The sequence below is a fragment of the Stegostoma tigrinum genome, chromosome 17, assembly GCF_030684315.1.
Source record: "Stegostoma tigrinum isolate sSteTig4 chromosome 17, sSteTig4.hap1, whole genome shotgun sequence".
Taxonomy (NCBI): domain Eukaryota; kingdom Metazoa; phylum Chordata; class Chondrichthyes; order Orectolobiformes; family Stegostomatidae; genus Stegostoma; species Stegostoma tigrinum.
This window is the reverse complement of record NC_081370.1, coordinates 8,242,616-8,264,575: the sequence shown is the minus strand read 5'-3', so window position 1 is coordinate 8,264,575 and position 21,960 is coordinate 8,242,616. Positions and strand designations below refer to the sequence as shown.

Sequence of the window (21,960 nt, the reverse complement as noted above, 5' to 3'; positions counted from 1 at the left end):
CAATTTTTAAAAAAACTTTCTGTATTTTAACTGCTGAGTAAAAATAAAATAAACCTTGTTTAATGTTGAGTAGTTTGATGAATCAAATTGCATTTGTAATGCAACACCTTACACTTACCTTTAAGTTAAGAGAGAGGGTGCAGGGTATCTTTTAAATATTTTTTGTTGGTTGTTTGTCTTTTAGAGTTATAGAGATGGACAACACAGAAATAGACCCTTCAGTCCACTCATCCCTGCTGACCAGATATCCTAAGTAAATCTAGTCCCATTTGCTTGCATTTGGCCCATGCCCCTCTAAACCCTTCCTAGTCACATACCCATCCGGATGCCTTTTAAATGTTGTAAATGTACCAGCCTCCACCACTTCCTCTGGCAGCTCATTCTATGCACACACCACCCCTTGAGTGAAAAAGTTGACCCTTAGGTCCCTTTTAAATCTTTCCCCTCTCACCTTAAACCTATGCTGTCTAGTTTTGAGCATGATGATTTTGGCTGTTCACCCTATTCATGCCTCTCTCGATTTTATAAACTTTTATAAGGTCAGTTCTTGGTCTCTGACAGTCCAGGGAAAATGGTCCTAGCCTATTTTCCCTATAGCTCAAACTCTCCAAACCTGGCAATATCCTTGTAAATCTTTTCTGAACCCTTTCAATTTTCAAAACATCCTTGCTATGGCAGGAAGACCAGAACTGAATGCAGTTTTCCAAAAGTGGCCCAATCAACATCCTGTACAGCTGCAACATGGCCTCCCAACTCCTATACTCATTGCACTGACCAGGCTGGTCCCTAACAGGAAGCAGTCACACCCTTTTTATTAATTATGTCAAATCCAGGACAGGAACATTAGGTGTGACAACAAGTGAGGCAAGTGTAGGGGCGGCAGGGTTCAGGATTCAATTTTGGAGGAGCCTTTACAAATAGGTACAAGATTCTTGTTCCCACTGTGGATGAGGACAATCACCACAGGGAGGATGAGCAAGTTGACCAAAGCACCACGGTACAAAGTGTCACTCAAATGGGAGGACGAAACAGAAGGACAATATGAAAAAGGGATTATATAGTTCAGGAAATAGACCTTGTTCTCTACAACATCATTAAAGGAATTCTGAAGGCTGCACAATCTACCTGATGCCAAGGCTCAGGACATCTTTTGGACATGCAACTTGTAATGGGAAGGAAAGGAAGAAGTTGTGGTGGTACACATATGTCCCAATAATGTAGATAAGGCTAAGGAAAAATAACAAGGATTGCAAGCAGTTTGGAACTAAATTAAAACAGTAGAACCACAAATGTCATAATCCCTGGATTACTACCTGAGCCATAGGCAAATTGGCAAAGGATAAATAAGACTAGAGGAGCACTGTCCAGCCCAAAGATTGGTGGGGGTGGAATGGGTCCCAATTCATACGGCACCGGCACCAGTACTGGGTACAGAGGGATCTGTCCTGTGGGACAAACTTCATTTGAACTACATTGGGACCAGTGCTTTGGCAAAGCGTATAACCAGGGGAGTAGTTATGGCTCTAAGCTAACCAGTGGCCGGGACAGTTCGATTGAAGGGACATTTAAAATAGTCAAAAAGGAAAGGAAAGGAGTGGGCAAAGGTGCAGAGTAAAAGAAGTGGTGAACAGTAATCAAAGAGTGACAAGAAGGAGTAAAACTAAAACATATGCAGGAGAACGCCGCAGAAATCAGAACCAGTGCAAGTAAGAGTGGTTAAAAAAATGAAACTTAAACCTTTTTATCCGAATGCATACACCGTTTGAATAAAAATTATTGAGTTGATACCACAAATCAAAATAAATGAATGACTTGTGTGCTATTCAGCATGGTAACCAAGACTGGGAACTAGTAGCAGGTCAGAGAATTGGGAGTTTTATTTTTTATTTTAAAAACTACCAGCTGCAAATGACTAAGAAGCTAACAAAGAAGGAGCAAACTGCTTATGAAAGTAAATTACCAAGAAATTTTTAAAAAAGCAAATAGCAAGAGATTCTATGGCATATATATAAAAAAAGAAAGTGTAGCTAAAATGAAAGTGGGACTATTGGAAGACAAGGAGAATTAATAGAGAACAAAAAAATGGCAGATAATTTAGATCAATGGAGGAGATAAGATATTGAGGGGGCTTTACAGGGTAGATGTTAAAAAGATGTTTCCATGAGTGTTGGAATCTCACATTAGGGAACCTAGTAAGAAAACGCTCATTTAAAACAGAGATACAAAAGAATTCTTCTTTCAGAAGGTAGTGGTTGTCTGGAATTCTCCACTCCAGGTTAGATCACTGAAAATATTTAGAGGAGTTTGATGGATATTTGAAGTGTCAGGGAGTTGAGAGCTGCACTGAGTCAACAACATGAAAGATGAATTGAGGCCAGGGGCAGTTCAGCTGTGATCTTACAGAATGGGAGGGCAGGCATGAATGGTACTCAATGAGAAACTGTAAAACCTTTACTTTGTCTGTGCTGATATTCCTCATCATGACGAGCACAAACTTTTCCAAATTAGAAATAAACCAAAGCACATTAAAAGAAATTGCCACATGCAAAGGTACCTAAACAGAATTGTTAAAGTACTTGAGTTTCAGAAGTAGTGGCTACAAAACACCTTAAGGTACAGGTCTGCACTACCAAGACACCTCATATTTGGTTCATGATAAGTGCTGTGTTTATTTGTGATAACAATAATGCCATTGAAACTTATTTCCAGGAAAATTGCATTCTGGTTCCCTGCCTGTTACTGGATTGCTCCAGCTGGAACATGCTGTCACAGTAGATTGCAAGTTGGCAGCATGTTCGATTGAGCTATAACATCCCTGACACACAGATGACAAATGGTACTTAAGATACTGTACTGGGAGGTTGTTAAGATCTTTGGACACAGCAAGAGATGCCCTATTGGGAGGCAGGAGGAGAAAAGAAGAGGAGAAAGATTTTATACACAATTTACTTTTATGCGGCATGAAATTCTGTAGCACTTACTTGTGTAGCTCGATGCCATCGCAGCATCAGCTGATGTGTTATCTGCTGCCAGGGTGCTAATGCTGAAGGTATAGTTAGTTCCGGGGATCAAATCTTCAACAGTAATTTGTTCACTTGTTACAATTTCGTTTCTAATGTTGCCAGAAGATGTGCCACTTTCCTTAGTCTCTACCTGATATGAGTACTCATTTCTGTATTCTAATGGTTGGGTCCAATTAAAAGTTATGGAGTTTGTGGTAACATGGGCAATCTGTACATTCCTCACTGGGTTTGGTTCTGTTTAAGAAAAACATATTTCCATTTAAAAAAAAGATCAGCAAGCTATAGAAAATAATGATTCAAGTCAACCAGTTATTGGGGATGGACGTAATACGTAAGCAATGGTGCAAATATTGAAGTCAGTGAATAAACGTAGCACGCCATTCATTCTACGTGTGCGTTCCCACAGTCTTTGGGCTGAACTTTGACAAAGGGCACCACTGGTCCCAATGATAGGCCAGAGGTAGGGCGCAACCCCACTCATGAACTATGGACATTGTTTTATTCTGGTATTAAAGTAAAACATTCATTGCCTATAATGGTTTAGGGAAGGTAAAAACATTGACTATAGATGGCCTAAGTGATCATGTGACCAGGTCATTGCAAGCTCCTGAAACCATGAAGATAGTATCAGCCAAAATTAACATTTTATCAAAAGGCATGGAAACTCAATTACCCAAGAACAATCCCTCGTCTCCTATTTTTGATGTTATTTTCCCCAACGTTTCACACACGGGACGAAAGTGGTCTGTAGATTATTCCATTTGAATAAGACAATGATGCTAGACATGGGAATGCATAAGTGAACAGTACTCCAGAAAAGAGAAAGAAACATGGAAATCATATCACTAAATGAATGATTCCCCCTCTCCCCTCATTTCTTTCTCAACATCTTAAAAGTCACAATGGTGACTGAAATAAAAAGAAAGTACACCCATGCATCATGAGCCGAAGATTTCTACAAATTTTGATACTACTTAGGATACAAACAACTATGGTCTTGGGTTCAAGGAATCTAACTCGAAGGCTCCAAGAACTTGTATAAACTGTGTAGTCTTCATTTTATTGTACCAGACACACACTACTTTTTAAATTTTATACCCGCGTTTTTGTGTATGTTTGATGTTGCATTTGATTCTTTACCTTGGGGTTAATGACTAACAAAAAAAAACTCCTCTTGCACTCAAGAAAACCTGGTAATTGTTCCTTAATTTTGGCCATGACTAAATTTTATTTGCAGTATGACATAGCTGTGTGCTCAGAAGAATTTAACATATTTGTAGATACTGACTGATGGGGCTAAAAGAAGCTCAGCAGTTTACTTCTTGTCAGCTGGTTAGAACAGTCCTTTGCTGTTGCTAGGTGTTCCAACTGAATTCTGTGACAATCAAGATATTAAGTGCCTGGTGCTGGGTGTTTCCAAAGGGACACTTCAGTAGCTATCTAAGAGATCATCTGATTGGGGGACTGAAGAGAAATACTATTGTTTAGATTTTGTGCTGAGTGTAGTAGGGTAGATAGTTTATAGAATGTTAAATGAGCAGTAACCTTAAAAAGAACTTAAACTGCGGCCATTTCTCTTATGGTGGCATTGGGCATCCAAGATTACCAGCACACTAACCCAGTTCCTGGGAAAGGACAGATATGAAATATAAATTACTTTTTATTACAGTTATGATAATAGCTTTCAATGAAAAGAACCTAAGTGAAACCAGGCACCAGGAATAGGAGAGAGATAATGGGAACTGCAGATGCTGGAGAATCCAGGATAATAAAATGAGGCTGGATGAACACAGCAGGCCAAGCAGCATCTCAGGAGCACAAAAGCTGACATTTCGGGGCTAGACCTCCCGGTGTGGCTTCCTCTACATTGGGGAAACCAAGCGGAGGCTTGGGGACCGCTTTGCAGAACACCTCCGCTCAGTTCGCAACAAACAACTGCACCTCCCAGTCGCAAACCATTTCCACTCCCCCTCCCATTCTTTAGATGACATGTCCATCATGGGCCTCCTGCAGTGCCACAATGATGCCACCCGTAGGTTGCAGGAACAGCAACTCATATTCCACCTGGGAACCCTGCAGCCTAATGGTATCAATGTGGACTTCACCAGTTTCAAAATCTCCCCTTCCCCAACTGCATCCCTAAACCAGCCCAGTTCATCCCCTCCCCCCACTGCACCACACAACCAGCCCAGCTCTTCCCCTCCACCCACTGCATCCCAAAACCAGTCCAACCTGTCTCTGCCTCCTTAACTTGTTCTTCCTCTCACCCATCCCTTCCTCCCACCCCAAGCCACACCCCCATCTACCTACTAACCTCATCCCACCTCCTTGAAATGTCCGCCTTCCCTGGACTGACCTATCCCCTCCCTACCTCCCCCACCTATACTCTCTCCACCTATCTTCTTTTCTCTCCATCTTCGGTCCGCCTCCCCCTCTCTCCCTATTTATTCCAGAACCCTCAGCCCAACCCCCTCTCTGATGAAGGGTCTAGGTCCGAAACGTCAGCTTTTGTGCTCCTGAGATGCTGCTTGGCCTGCTGTGTTCATCCAGCCTCACATTTTATTAACCAGGAATAGGAGTTGTCACTTTAGGAAGATAGACTGGTCACCTGGTGATCAAAAAACATGAAGAGGGACCGTGAGTTGTGATCAGTTTTTGCCTATGACTTGCACAGTGCTACTCTTCAGGTACAATGGAAACATGAATATGCAGTGAGAAGGGTGTGACATTAAGTAACTTTTTAAGCAGAGCAAATACCGGGAGTCTAAAATATCAGGTCTGCGTCCGAGTTAGTTGTGTCACAAACTTGCATGTTACAATGAGATCATTCTTCATTCTTCTAAACTCCAGTCAACACAGCCTAGGTCATTCCAGTTTATACAAACTGCACTCTCAACAGTATGTATATCTTAGGTAAGGAGTCCAAAACTGCACAGAACAACAGAGGCACAGACCCACCAGGGGCCTATATAGCTGTACTAAAGGCTTCCTTCCTTCCTCTTGTACTCTAATCGTCTTGCAATAAGGCCAACATACTATTTGCCTTTCCAAATGCTTGCTGCTTCTGCATGTCTGGTTGCATAACTGGTGTACAAGGCACTCTGTTCCCTTTATACATCAACTTTATCCATTCAATCACCATTTAAATAACACTCAGTCATTCTGCTTTCCCTACCAAAGTGAATAACTTCACATTTTTCCAACAACAGCGCATTTGTCAACTCACTCAACTTATCTAAAATCACCTTGAAGCCTCCTTACATATCCTTCACCATTTACAAACCCAGCTCTTTATATGTTGATAGCAAACCATGAAATAACGCATTTGATTCCTGGGAATCAGGAAGAATTCAGAAAGAAATGGGAAACTAAAGAAACAAATCATAGAATATAATTCCTACAGTGTGGAAAGACGCCATGTGGCCCATCAAATCTCACTGACCCTCTGAAGAACAACCCACCCAGATCTAGCCCCCTACCTTATCCCTGTAGCCTCACATTTCCCATGGCCTATCCATCTAACCTGCACATTCTTGGCCACTATGGGCAATTTAGCATGGCCAATCCACCTAACCCGCACAATCTTTGAAGTGTGGGAGGAACCCGGAGCACCAAGAGGAAACCCACGCAGACACTGCGAATGTTCCTATCTCCACGCAGCCAGTCACCCTAGGCTGGAATGGAAAGACCATGAGACAGCACTACCAACCAATGAACAACACAATTCATTTCTGAAAAATAAATGGTTTGGTAATTACACTTACTTGTGTATTGCGTTATTGTCACAGGTCCACTTGGCAAATTACCAGGTCCAACAGTCACCACAGAAATTACATACTTAGTTCCAGAAGTGAGATTTGAAATTGTGATGAAGTTTGTATTTGTTGTTATTGTCTCAGCATTGGAACCGTTGTCGTAGGTGACATTGAAAGTATGATGTCCGACATCCATGTTTGCAGGTGCTCCCCAGTTTAGTGAGATGAAACTGGTGCTGAAGTTGGTCACAGTGATACTTCCAGGACTACTAGGAACTGCATGGGGGGGTGGGGGTGGGGGGGGGGGGGGTGGCGATAAAAGGTGCAAAAACAGTCACTCTCACTGGCACTAATATTTCCAGGTCCCCGATTATTGTGCTTCTGTATCACTTTGCAGATGTTTTTCTACATTAAAAGCAAACAATGTTTGTCTTGGATGAAGTGTTTGGGTGGAAAAGAGCCAAGAGATTTCTGAGATTTTCCTGGAGACGTGAAAAGAGATGGCTGTGGGGGAACGATGAGAGGATTTCCACTGGATATGTAAAGAGGGAAGCTTGTACTGGCTCACAAACAGTGTTGTTAACTTTAGATAAAGGGGGATTTCGAAAATGATCGACTGGGACCCCAGAGGCAAACTTGTCAAAATGGAGCCTCAGAAGTTTTTATTGTTTGAACTAGCTCCTGATAGTGATCTAATTGCCTGCATTGTTGAACACAATTCTGATAGGATATAAAGATTTTGTTTTGTTTTATGAATGACTTTACTTCACACCTGGACACAAACTCACATATCCTTGGGGACTAAAATGACCCCTGACATTGTGCATTTAGGGATTTCTGTAATAAGGTTTCTACTATCAGAGCTGGCATCTGCATCATCAAGATGAGACAGGAACAGCTTACCTACTCAAGCAAATAATAAATCCATACTGTGTGTTCAAAAAAGCCCATGTGATACTATGAATACATTAAATACATTATTATATGTTTCAGTGTTGGAGTGGAAATGTGGAAACAGCAGAAAAAAATGCAGCACATACTTTGAAATTTCCTCTTGTACAACATTAAAACAAATGCAAAATAATAAACATTACGATTTCATATCACCCTTTTCAAGAGTTGATGTGTCAATATTCACATAAGTAAAAAGAAATCAAAACTTTATGACTCATCATTTCTAGGACCACCTTAAAAAGGCTTTTGGGGTAAAGTGTACAACACATTGTGTTTGGCGAAGACTTTAATGAGAACAAGAGCTCTCATTAGCAATTCATAAGCAAAGGTCAGTCTCTCAGTTTAAAATTTCTCTGCTAATTTTAAAGGAGGCACGAAGGGAAGAGGAACAGTTAGAAAATCAGAAAGCAGGAGAACAGAATGGTGGTGAAACACAACAGACAGTTGATTATAATGGAGAGGGTAGGTGGACACAAAGGAACGGAAATTGTGACAAAGTTTCTTTTGCTGGCAGTAGAACTTTAGTTGCTGGAAAATTGCTTTGATTACGAAACTTTATAAATTTTAATATTTACTATTTAATATTTAACATTTACTAAACCCAGTATGCAACCTAACGGCACCTTCATGGAATATGCAGATAACTGTAACAACACCGAGAGGGAACACATGCAGACACTGGGTGAATGTTCCTGAATCCACGCAGCCAGTCACCTAAGGCTGGAATGGAACCACCATGAGACAGCACTGCTAACCAATGAACAACACAATTCATTTCTGAAAAATAAAAAATGGTTTGGTAATTACACTTACTTGTGTATTGAGTTATTGTCACAGGTCCACTTGGCAAATTACCAGGTCCAACAGTCACCACAGAAATTACATACTTAGTTCCAGAAGTGAGATTTGAAATTGTGATGAAGTTTGTATTTGTTGTTATTGTCTCAGCATTGGAACCGTTGTCGTAGGTGACATTGAAAGTATGATGTCCGACATCCATGTTTGCAGGTGCTCCCCAGTTTAGTGAGATGAAACTGGTGCTGAAGTTGGTCACAGTGATACTTCCAGGACTACTGGGAACTGCATGGGGGGCGGGGGGGGGGGGGGGGGGGGTGGTGGTGGCGATAAAAGGTGCAAAAACAGTCACTCTCACTGGCACTATCATTTCCAGGTCCTCGATTATTGTGCTTCTGTATCACTTTGCAAATGTTTTTCTACATTAAAAGCAAATGGTGTTTGTCTTGGGAGAAGTGTTTGGGTAGAAAAGAGCCAAGAGATTTAAGATTTTCCTGGAGAGGTGAAAGGAGATGGAGGTTGTAGGGACAGTTACAGTGGGGTAACGATGAGAGGGTTTCCACTGGATATGTAAAGAGAGAAGCTTGTACTGGCTCACAAACAGTATTGTTAACTTCAGACATAAAGGGAGATTTTGAAAATGATCTACTAGTACCCCAGAGGCCTGAAAAATCAGGCCTCAATGGGCTAAAATTATTTTCTTAAAATCTTGTCAAAATGGAGCCTCAGAAGTTTTTATTGTTTGAACCAACTCCTGATAGTGATCTAATTGCCTGCATGGTTGAACACAATTCTGATAGGACATAAAGATTTTGTTTTGTTTTATGAATGACTTTACTTCACACCTGGACACAAACTCACATATCCTTGGGGACTAAAATGACCCCTGACATTGTGCATTTAGGGATTTCTGTAATAAGATTCCTACTATCAGAGCTGGCATCTGCATCAAGTTGAGACAGTAACAGCTTACCTGCTCAAACAAATAAGAAACCCATATTGTGAGATCAAAAAAGCCTGTGTGTGATGCTGTGAATACTTTATATACATTATAATACATTATTATTTTTCAGTGTTAGAGTGGAAATATGAAAACAGCAGAAAAAAATGCACATTTTTTTGAAATTTCCTCTTAAAACAAATGCAAAATAATAAACATTAGGATTTCATATCACCCTTTTCAAGAGTTGGTGTGTCAATATTCACCTAAGTAAAAAGAAATCAAAACTTTAAGACTCATCATTTCCAGGACCACTTCACAAAGGCTTTTGGGGTAAAGTGTACAACATATTGTGTTTAGCAAAGAATTTAATGAGAACAAGAGCTCTCATTAGCGATTCATAGGCAAAGATCAGTCTCTCAGTTTAAAATTTCTCTGCTAATTTTGAGGAAGGCGATGAAAAATGGAAAGCGGGAGAACAGAATGGTGGTGAAACACAACAGACCGTCGATTATAATGGAGTTGGTAGGTGGACACAAAAGAATAGAAAATGTGACAAAGTTTCTTTTGCTGGCAGTAGAACTTTAGTTGCGGGAAATTGCTGCTTTGATTACGAAACTTCATAAATTTTAATATTTACTATTTAATATTTAACATTTACTAAACCCAGCATGCAACCTAATGGCATCGTCATGGAATATACAGATAACTGTACACAACAATGCCAAAAACAAGAACAACTTCAAGGAACTGATAAGGATGTTACCGGACAAAAGCTGAAACGTGGTCAATTTGATTTGTTTAGCTTATGTGAAATTTGAAGTCGCCCAGAATTATTGCGATTTAAAAAAATTATGTAATCTTCTAAATCCTTCATTTATAACTGAATTAACACTGCTATTACCATCAAGGAACCTGTAAACTATTCCAACTGGTGTCTTTCTGCACTTTGTTTTTTATTTGAGATTTTGAGCTCAGATTCTCTCCCTGCCTCTAATTTTTTTTTATTTTCTAATATCTGACCTGTCACATTTGCTTTCTCACTTTTCTTCAGTTTTCTAAGAGTCAAACATCCTATTTGGTGTTGTCCACCAGATTGAACTAATTTATCTGTTTTGGTGTACTTAATTCAGCTATCTTGTTATGAATCTTGCTATGCTCTGTCATGGTGGAATAATTTAAACCAGGGTTACCCACAAGACTAGAACTGGACACTGCAGAGTCATACTTGCAGTTCACTCTCTGTGTAGAGTCATAGAGTCAAAGATTCATAGAGTCATACAGAGATCATGAAAAATTTTATCATGGAACAAGGTTACAAGGTTGACAAAGTAAAATCATGAATTTGAAAATAAGAGTGAGATTTTTATAATGAAGATACTGCCAGGCTAGTAGTCAAGGTAAGACAGAAAGCCAATGAATACTGATGAGTGCAACATGTGAGCCAGAATAGTATTTAACCCCATGCTGTTGGAACCAATCTGAGCCACATCAACCATACAGCTGAATGAGTGACCCTTATACCTTCTCGACCCATTGACCAAGCAGTCCAGGTTGTTGCAGACACATTTTCACTTTGTAACATTCTGGCGTCAGGGTTGTGGGTCCAGAGCTCTGAACAGAGATGGTAGGGGGCTCCAACTTATTTCCATCACATGTCTGATCAGGAATGTTGCCAACTCTTAAACTCCTATTGTTGATAGGTGTAAGGAAGTACAGGTGGATACTTGACTTTGCTCGATCGTCAAGTCTTGGAGTGGGACTTGAACCTAGGCTAGCCATTGTGCTACAACAGCTCTAATCCAAAATAAACTGCAAGTAAAATTCACTTCACGAAACTCAATAAAATGGAATCTTAGTTACTGCAGGTAGTAAGAAATATATTGAACGTTCCATGCTCACTCCATCAGCTTGTTTTGCAGAAAAAGCAACTCACAATTGGTTTGTGTATTTTTGAACTAATTTAGAGATTCCAATGTGTGGGCAAGAACGGCAGTAGGATAGGGAAGGAATGATATATGTTTTTCCTTTCTTACTCTGGATAAAAGTGAACTTAAGAATAGGTGTAAACAAAATATTTTGTACACCCATCTCAGTTGACAGTTGCTGCCATACAATGCCAAGTTTCACGTGGTGTGTTTTCAGGAGACATGCTTCTGTCAAATTTAATAGTTAAATATCATTGTGTCATGATGGTTGGTTTGCAACCCTCCAGTAAAAGATCAATGGCTAAAATTAGGTGAAATTTGTTTGTATTAAATTAGCACAAGATACTGCTGTCTTCTTTGGCTAGATTCACAGGTTCTGGGGGCTCACGGTCCTGACGCTATACACATGTCAAGAAATTTGTCAAAATACTCGTTAATAGTAATGCATAAATGTCGCAGCAGAGTTCACATGTTCAAATGATTAACCTTCTGTTGTTATAAAGCCTCCGTGCAATCAAAGACTCCACTGCAGTGACTTTGTTCTACTAAAAGGACACCGTGTAGCTTTCTACACCAGTGAAAACTTAAATGCTTCAGAGCTCTTGGCAGATGGTGAATTCTTGCTAATGTTTATAACTTCTAAGACGACGAAACCTCTCATATTACAGTTAAACAGATTCAATCTAAACCAGCTTTTGTGTGTTTACATTTCACGTACCTGTTATACCAAGCTTACTGTCAGAAGCAACATTGAAAGGTCCACTGCTTGTAATCACAATGATGTTGTACTCTCGCCCAGGTTGAAGATCGTGGAATTCTACAGGCATTACGGTATCTTTGCTGATGGTTTGAAGTTCAATGTTTGAGCTATTCAGAAGAACGACAAAGAATTTCTCCACATTGCCAGAAGGAGAAACCCAGGAAACAATTAAAGTGTCTGTCGTGTCATTGTTTTCAACCGTAATATTCCCCTGTGGTATCTGGACAGGTCCTGCACAGATGAGAGAATGTGTTTAGAACCTTTAACCAGTAGAATTAAAGCACTTATGGACAATGTGGAAGGGCGCTGAAATTTTTACTTGCGCTTGTTGTAAAACTATTCACTTTAGTTGAATGAAGGTAAAGTAACTCAGGATTACATAGAAATTCAGGATCAATCACAAAAATGTGCATTTGCTGGATTTTCTCTGATGGAAGGTTATGATCAGCCTTATAAAGAACCAGCAACACAATGTTTAGCTGCAAGAAAAAAGCAGGAGCAAAGGGACAGACTATGAACAGAAACGGCTTTATCTCTACTAGAAAGGTTTTTGCAGTTTCCAACCAGAACCCTGGATGGAATATTCCATGAAGTGGACACTAGCAGAGTTGGGAGAATCAAAGTCAGAAGTGTGAAGCTTCTCACCATCAAAAGTGAAAAGTCCCACTCTTCAACCAAGTGTTGAACAGCAAGACAAGATTCTCACCAGTGAAGGATTTTTCATGCAATACATCCTAATATTATCTAATCTCAACTCACTGATATGCAATATCCAACACTGATTCCTAGGATGGTAGGACTGATGCATGAAGTCAAATGGTTCCCTCAAACATGGAGAGGAAAAAGCCTAATGGGGCAACTGTGGTTCTGAACATTCCCATCCGGTTTTCTTTCGGAACACACTAATTCCTCCCTCCCAGGCTATTAGGAAGTTTATGGGAGCCCAATTGACAACTTTTCTAATTCAGGCTTCCCAATGAACTAAACCAGGAGACCACAACCAACAATTCCATTATTTTGAGCAGCAGATGCCGTGGCCATTTGCAGCAAAATTCTCACACACGTTTTCCTCATTGTTGCACTGCCAGCCCCTCTTACATGTACCCTCATCTCTTTTGGACATATGAGCAGTCCTACCTTCAACCCAATCACAAACCTTCCATTTGGTTCTTTTCACATTATCCAACTGTCCCTCTAGACCTCCTCAGTTGCTTTAAACACTATGCTCTCTAATGTTTACTAGTTTCGCTAAAAAGTCATCGAATTGACCTGATAAATCTGGCCTGAAGAGGGGGTGACTGGACTGTAACTGTGCTTTCTCTCCACAGATGCTGCTAGCCTTGGGTTTCTCCAACCATTTCTGTTTTTGATAAATCTGCTTCCCTCAGAGATGCTGTCAACCTGCTGAATATTCTGAGCAATTTTTATTGGTCACTTGTGTGTCACGCTCTTGGAACGTACCATGACCCTTCACAATCAACTTCTTTCTGTAAAGATGACCAATATTTTGGCAAATGCAACCAGTCAATTTTGCACATAGCAAAATCCCAAAACTGAAATCAACATGCTAACTTGGTCAGGGCTGTGGAAGAAATTTTATTAGGTTAGTGGAGAATTACCCTGTTTTTTTTTAAAATCCCTCCCTAATAGAGCAGGAGAAAGCTATTCCCACCTGCCTGTGCTGGGCCCATATTCATCCAAACCCTTCCTATTCATATACTTATCCAAATATCTTTTAAATGTTATCATAGAATCCCTACAGTTTGGAAATAGGCCATTTGGCCCAGGAAGTCCACACTACCCCGCTGAAGAGCATCCCACCCAGACTCATTCCCCTCCCCCTGCATTTCTCCATGTTTCACCCAATCATCTCTGGACACTACGGGCAATTTAGCATGGCCAATCCACCTACCCTGCACATCTTTGGACTGCGGGAGGAAACCCAGGCAGACACAAGGACAATGTGCAAACTCCACAATTACTTGAAGGTGGAATTGAACCCAGGTCCCTGGTGCTGTGAGGCAGCAGTGCTAACCACTGAGGCACTGTGCCACCCATATGTTGTAACTGTACCCGTGTTCACCACTTTCTCTGGCAGTTCATTCCACAGCTGAACCACTGTGTCAAAAAAAAAAGCTGTGCCTCATATCCCTTCTCAATCTTTCTCCTCTCACCTTAAAAATAGGTCCCTTAGTTTTGAACTCACCCACTCCAGGCAAAAGACCCTTCCCATTCATCTTATCTACATCCCTCCTGATTTTATAAAGGTCACCCCCTCAACCTCCTACACTCCAGTGAAAAATAGTCCCAGTTCATTTTTATATTTCAAGCCCATCTTTCCAAGCAACACCCTGGTAAATCCTTTCTGAACCTTCTCCAGTTTAATAATATCCTTCCTGTTACAGGGCGACCAGAACTGCACACAGGACTCCTGAAGAGGCCTCACGAATATCCTGTACAAACTCAACATAACGTCCCTACTTTTATACTCAAAGGTCTGACCAATGAAGCGGGAGCATAATAAGCTCCAATAAAGTTCCAGTAATACACTGAAGGTAGATTAAATATATACTCGAGCACTGCAATAAAGTTTGAATAAACAACATTCTCAATAAACACTACAGTGCTTTTAAGCCAGCCAGGTTGGCTACTTTGAACAATCTAACATCACGGCTAGTAACAGACTTTCAACATGTTGTATCCACTTGGGATTTCTATTTTTCCTTAAAACCTATTCTAGTTGACATATCTTGGTGCAATAAATTGACCAACAAAATAAAATTTAAAAGTTAGCAATATACAAATCATAACAGCGCACTTTTGGTACTTAAAAGACTTTATACCGAACTCACAGCACTTGTGAAGTAACTCAATAAAAGATAACAAATGATACAGAAAGCAGGCTCACCAATGTTTCATGCAGACAGTAAAACGAGTGATCATAGAAATGGTAAAGATTAAGAAAATAGGTTTATTCAGATCTCATTTGATCTACCTAGAACAAACACTTACTTGTGTAGTTAGATTCCATCACCTCAGTTGACTGAGTCCCATCTGCTGCCAGTGTTATCACAGTAAAATTATACTTGGTTCCAGATGTCAGTCCTTTGATAGTAGCATTCGCACTTTTCACAGTTATGTTTTCATTCTCACCAGAAGGGGCTGGGTTTCCCCTGGTCAGCACCATGTACTCATACCCTTCTTTATGATCTGATGGTAGCATCCAAATCAGGGTTACAAAGTTGGTGCCAGCGTCCACCACTGTAACATTCAGTACTGGATTGGGCTCTGTTGGAAACAGTTACACCATCTTTTTTCAACAAACAGTTGCTTACAGCAGCGTGCAAGAAATGTCTCAACTGATTTCTTTGTAATAGGAAAATTTGACAAAAGGGAAAGTAAAGCATAATGCACCAGATATCCAAGGTACAAAAGCATATAAAAATAAGGAAAAGCTGTAGGTAGCAATTGAGGTTTTTTTTTGTATATAAAGACACCATGACTGCAGGTTGTAGGGGAAAATGAAAACCAAGAACCAAGGTGGCAGCGGATGGAGTTCATGATGAGGAGACAGAAAAGGAATGGAAGGAAGACGTGATACAGGAAAATATTAAAAGATCAGCTTTCAATCATAGCAGAGTCACTTTAATTTCAAATGACTCTACATATCATACAAACAAACAACTGCATGTCATTAGAAAGAAAATGTAAGGATTAAATATTTAAAAGTAATTTGAATGAACAGAAATGAAACAAACAGACACCCTCACATTTCAATAGGTAGAAAATGGTCAAATAGTCTTCAATTGCAGCAAGATCAATTCTATGGCAGGCAGGCAGGCAGTCATTGTGGAGGTTAAAATAAAGAGAGTATGCTCCTCCACTTTCACAGTTCAGTGCAACCTGTTAGGATTTCCAGTGTGAAAAGGTTACTGACACCAACACTGAAGGGAATGGCAATGTGATCAGTTTCTTAGCAAAAAACTACAAGCACACTTCATGAGTTATAATTCTATGCCACCACAAATTTTAGCTATGCAAACTAAACAGTTTACGTTCTCATCTCCAAATTTCCCCTTGTGACCATGTCAGAGGTAAATTACATTATGCTGCAAACTCTGCATGCATCCTTCAGTCCTGTAACATTGACTTGCACTTGGCTTGCCGTATGAAATCTCACTCCTTCCAGAGCATTCACTATAGTCTCCTTCCAAGGCTTCATAAACCACAGGGCAAAAGTAATGGCCACCACATCCTGATGTCAAACTGGAAGTTATAAGGGTATTTGTCTCCAAGGCACTTTACCACAAGCAGCTAGTAGAGCCCAATAGTTTAGTGTAACACTCAGTGACCACAGAATGGATAAGAATGTATTCACCTTAGATCGATAATTAGACCGCACAGACTTGATCAAAAGAACTGGCTAGCAGGAGTTAGTAGAAGGATGAGAGAGAAATGGACAGGACGTGACCCAGAGTTAAGGAGCAACATAAGTTGCAAGTACTCCATGAAGTCTATAAGCCACTGGCTAGTGGCAAAGGGATGGATGAATAAATTTGTAAGGAAATTAGAGAGGGGCCATTATAGTTACAGTAGTGGACATTAATAATCCAATAATAAACAGGAATAGTGGGAGTGAAAAGGGGAAAATTCTAATAAGCGTTGAGAAGAAATGTTACAGTAGTATGTTTCAAATCCAAAAGAGGAAGAGACATTGCTAGGCGTTATTCTATTGAGGTAGGCCCAAGTGGGTCATATGCCAGCAGCAGAACATTTAGGGAATGGTGATAATCACATCAGAAGGATGAGGCTTGCTATCACAAAGTATAAAGAGCAAAAAGAAAGCCTAACAAACAGAACGAAAGCCTATGATTAACAGAAAGCAAACGCAATGAATAAACCCAGTCTGGATAAACTAGGACCAAAGACTGGCAGGCAATGATGTCACTGAACAATATGCTGCCTTTAAGAAGAAACAGATCAAGTACAGTCAAAGGAGAATTCTAAGGCAAACAGATCTAGCTCTCCTTGGCTGGTGAGAATAGGGGCTAAGATGAAGGAGAAAAAGTGTGTTTATGACAGAGTCAGGCTGCTAACAAGTGGGGACCAGGCTGAGTATAAGGCTCAGCAGGGATTTGAGGAAGCAAATGAGAGAAGTGTATAGGGAGAACAAGTTGGGACTGGTAGCTAGCATAACAAAGCAAAAATTCTTCTAGTGGCACAGAAACAATCTCAAGACCTTGTTATACTGTTTATGACGTGACATGGCCATAGATCTTATTCAATGATGCAACTTTGCCATTTACTGGAATTTCATTGTCAAATGATCTTTTCAACAGAAGTGATCAAAGAAATAAGACCAACCAGTGCCCAGTCAAGAGGAAGCGATAACTGAATGAGCGTCCACTGGTCTTCAGAATGAAGCAGCCCTGGAGGCTGGGTACTATAAAGGCTGGGATAATGATACAGCATTGTTCAGAGGTTCATCTGCAAGTCCATGAATCCCTATATCTGTATCTCTTCCCAAGTATTTTCAACGATTACTATTTTGACAGTTAAAGCGTGTTGTTTACAATATTGACTGAAACATTTGATTATGTCTGTTCCCATCAAACTAACTGTATTTCTAACATCTTTTGAAGTCCATTGACCTTGGGTACAAACACTGGGGGTTTCACAGCATGTGTATCCAAGCAGTTCTTGTCAGATTCAAGTAAATTATCATTAAGGGAAAGCTCACCGATAGCAATTTGCTTAAATATGAATGTTAATTAAGTAATAATAATTGATAGTAATGGTAACAATAAATGATTATAGTTGTAATGATAAATGGAAGGGGAAAAAGTAAAAAAAAAATCAACCAGTCTCATGCCTTTCTAGAAAAAGCAACAAATCTCATGTCCTTTTACCTGTCAGGGATCCCTCAACTGATGGCTGGTCTGGAGCTTTAGGCTCATCCCTGACATTATTCACAATTCCAAGCTGAAGCGAGATCCAGCAGCAGCTTTGAACAAAACTGTCTGTCTCCCTTATACTGTGTCACAGATGCAGTAGACGAAACTGCTAGGTTGTGCAGAAAACAAGTTTTTTTTAAATTGTGCTGTCTGCAGCACACATGGGAGTGTTCACAGAACTCATCCAAGCTCATGCAGCCTGTTAATTATTATTCTAAACTTGCCCTGCCTATTTTCTCATCCTGTACAATATATCGTTAATTCCTAGCCCTTCGGTCTATCCTGTGCCTTCATGTTTCTTGCTGATTTGGTTATTGGAAATGGTGTCAGATGGTAACAGCGTGTAGACTCACTGCAAATGGTGTTTGAATTGTGGTTACTGTGCTGTCATGTGAGCCAATTCTGTTACACCCTCGGTTATTGGGCAGCTGCGAAAACAGGGTGTCAAAGGTGTTGAAATGAAAAACAGACTGAGCCAGACCCGAAACAGACAAACGTGTCAACTTGTCGAAAGTCTTGGCTTGTGATATATATGGGCATTTAAAACTGGACAGCGCCACTCCCAAGGTTAAAGGATTTGTTGATGTGATGTTTATGATGGCCAGTTCAGCGTAGTGCATCGGAGTTAAAATGGTATGGATTTGACCTGCTGAGATTCTGCTGGATAATGGGTAGGAATGGAGGAGCAGGCAATGTGAGGCTGATGTTGTTGTCACCATCTGGTTACTGTTTACAGAACCAAAGGACGTGACCAATGTAACCCTTGTGAATAGCAACACCACTTCAATTACTCCGAGATGGGACAGTCAATCGAACTATGATACTGGGTACGTGTCGGTGGAGCCGACTGGAGATCCATCTTCAAATAGCACTGTTACTGATGGGTCCATAACAGTGGTGGATCTGAGCCCTGGGACCAATCGCACATTCAACACGCGTGCACTTACAGCAGATGGAACTACATCATTTCCAGTAACAGGTAAGGAAGCTGCTCAGTATGGACTTTGGATTGATGTGTTCTTTGTGTTCATCACAAATGGATGAAACTGGTAGGAATATCTCTCTTTAATATTCCCTCTCCACCAGAATGGGCTTATTAACATTAACATTAATTTGAAACATTTTACTGACCAATGTTAATAAGCCCATTCCGGTGGAGACGGAACATTAAGAGAGACATTCTCGACAGTTTCATCCATTTGTGATGAACACAAAGAACACATCAATCCAAAGTCCATACTGAGCAGCTTCCTTACCTGTTGTAAAAGAATCTGTTACTGGAAATAATGTTGCCCCATCTGCTGTAAGTGCACTCGTGTTCAATGTGTGATTGGTCCCAGGGCTCAGATCCACCACAGTTATAGACCCATCAGTAACAGTGCTACTTGAAGATGGATCTCCAGTCGGCTCCACTGACACATATCCAGCATCATAGTCTGAATGACTGTCCCATCTCGGAGTAATTGAAGTGGTGTTGCTATTCACAAGGGTTACATTGGTCATGGCCTTTGGTTCTGTAAACAGTAACCAGATGGTGACAACAACATCAGCCTCACATTGCCTGCTCCTTCACTCCTGCCCATCATCCATGACAATCTCAGCAGGCCCAATGCACTTTATTCCAAATCCGATCCACATAAGCTAAGATAATAAAATGTGAGGCTGGATGAACACAGCAGGCCAAGCAGCATCTCAGGAGCACAAAAGCTGACGTTTCGGGCCTAGACCCTTCATCAGAGAGGGGGATGGGGGGAGGGAACTGGAATAAATAGGGAGAGAGGGGGAGGCGGACCGAAGATGGAGAGTAAAGAAGATAGGTGGAGAAGGTGTGGGTGGGGAGGTAGGGAGGGGATAGGTCAGTCCAGGGAAGACGGACAGGTCAAGGAGGTGGGATGAGGTTAGTAGGTGGCTGGGGGTGCGGCTTGGGGTGGGAGGAAGGGATGGGTGAGAGGAAGAACCGGTTAGGGAGGCAGAGACAGGTTGGACTGGTTTTGGGATGCAGTGGGTGGGGGGGAAGAGCTGGGCTGGTTGTGTGGTGCAGTGGGGGGAGGGGATGAACTGGGCTGGTTTAGGGATGCAGTGGGGGAGGGGGAGACCTTGAAACTGGTGAAGTCCACATTGATACCATATGGCTGCAGGGTTCCCAGGCGGAATATGAGTTGCTGTTCCTGCAACCTTCGGGTGGCATCATTGTGGCAGTGCAGGAGGCCCATGATGGACACGTCATCAAGAGAATGGGAGGGGGAGTGGAAACGGTTTGCGACTGGGAGGTGCAGTTGTTTGTTGCGAACTGAGCGGAGGTGTTCTGCAAAGCGGCCCCCGAGCCTCCGCTTGGTTTCCCCAATGTAGAGAAAGCCGCACCGGGTACAGTGGATGCAGTATACCACATTGGCAGATGTGCAGAGAACACCTCCGCTCAGTTCGCAACAAACAACTGCACCTCCCAGTCGCAAACCGTTTCCACTCCCCCTCCCATTCTCTTGATGACGTGTCCATCATGGGCCTCCTGCACTGCCACAATGATGCCACCCGAAGGTTGCAGGAACAGCAACTCATATTCCGCCTGGGAACCCTGCAGCCATATGGTATCAATGTGGACTTCACCAGTTTCAAGGTCTCCCCCTCCCCCACTGCATCCCTAAACCAGCCCAGTTCATCCCCTCCCCCCACTGCACCACACAACCAGCCCAGCTCTTCCCCCCCACCCACTGCATCCCAAAACCAGTCCAACCTGTCTCTGCCTCCCTAACCGGTTCTTCCTCTCACCCATCCCTTCCTCCCACCCCAAGCCGCACCCCCAGCCACCTACTAACCTCATCCCACCTCCTTGACCTGTCCGTCTTCCCTGGACTGACCTATCCCCTCCCTACCTCCCCACCCACACCTTCTCCACCTATCTTCTTTACTCTCCATCTTCGGTCCGCCTCCCCCTCTCTCCCTATTTATTCCAGTTCCCTCCCCCCATCCCCCTCTCTGATGAAGGGTCTAGGCCCGAAACGTCAGCTTTTGTGCTCCTGAGATGCTGCTTGGCCTGCTGTGTTCATCCAGCCTCACATTTTATTATCTTGGAATCTCCAGCATCTGCAGTTCCCATTATCCCACATAAGCTAAATTGGCTATCACAAATATCACATCAATAGCCCAATTTCTGACAGATCCTTTAAGCTTACTCCTGGGTATGGCAGTGTCCAGTTGAAATTCCTTGGGCTCTCTTGCTTCAGGACCAACTTGTTCTAAGTGCTCAAAGTATATCACAAACCAAGGCTGCAAACACATTGACACATTTGTCTGTTTCAGGTCTCGCTCAGTCAGTCTTTCAGTTCAACACCCTTGAGAATCTTTTCTTGCAGCTGCCCAATAACCAAAGGTGTAACAGAATCGGTGCAGACAGCAGCACAGCAACCACAATTCACCTGCTAATACAGCTATCTTCTGCTTCATTGCTGACATAAAAACATTACCTGCAGTATTTTCTGTATCAATCATCCTCAATGAACCAGCAGGTTGAATGCTGTATTGATGAGATATGAGCAGATCCTTTCACTGCCAAACCATAGGTTTGTAACATTTCATACAATTAACCCTAAGACAGAACCTCTGATTGTGTCTCAGAGGACAGCGATAATGCCATTGGACTAATAATCCCAGACACCCAGGTTGGTATCTGTGGAAGGGGGTTGAAACATATGTCACACAGCAGCTGATGGAATTAGGGGTCAATTCATTCATAAAGCCAAAGGTTTGGTTGGGTTCTGATGCCTTTACTTTCAAAGCTGAAATTATTGGGGAATCCCAGTGAGGAAGCCATCAAAGTCTTGTTTATTGATTCAAAAGAAAACAAAATACTTGAT

At 41.6% G+C, this 21,960-nt stretch overlaps 1 protein-coding gene across 3 annotated transcripts in view; it reads right to left on the bottom strand.

Moving 5' to 3' along the window:
• Positions 1 to 21,960, bottom strand: part of ptprja (protein tyrosine phosphatase receptor type Ja) — a 157,668-nt gene that overhangs the window by 70,562 nt on the left and 65,146 nt on the right. For all 3 annotated transcript variants that reach the window (XM_059651917.1, XM_059651918.1, XM_059651919.1), the window contains 5 exons: positions 15,168 to 15,443; positions 12,114 to 12,386; positions 8,546 to 8,812; positions 6,788 to 7,054; positions 2,982 to 3,257 (listed from right to left, as the gene is read on the bottom strand). In XM_059651917.1, coding sequence (XP_059507900.1) covers positions 2,982 to 3,257; positions 6,788 to 7,054; positions 8,546 to 8,812; positions 12,114 to 12,386; positions 15,168 to 15,443 — 1,359 coding nt within the window. The remainder of the gene's footprint in view (positions 1 to 2,981; positions 3,258 to 6,787; positions 7,055 to 8,545; positions 8,813 to 12,113; positions 12,387 to 15,167; positions 15,444 to 21,960) is intronic.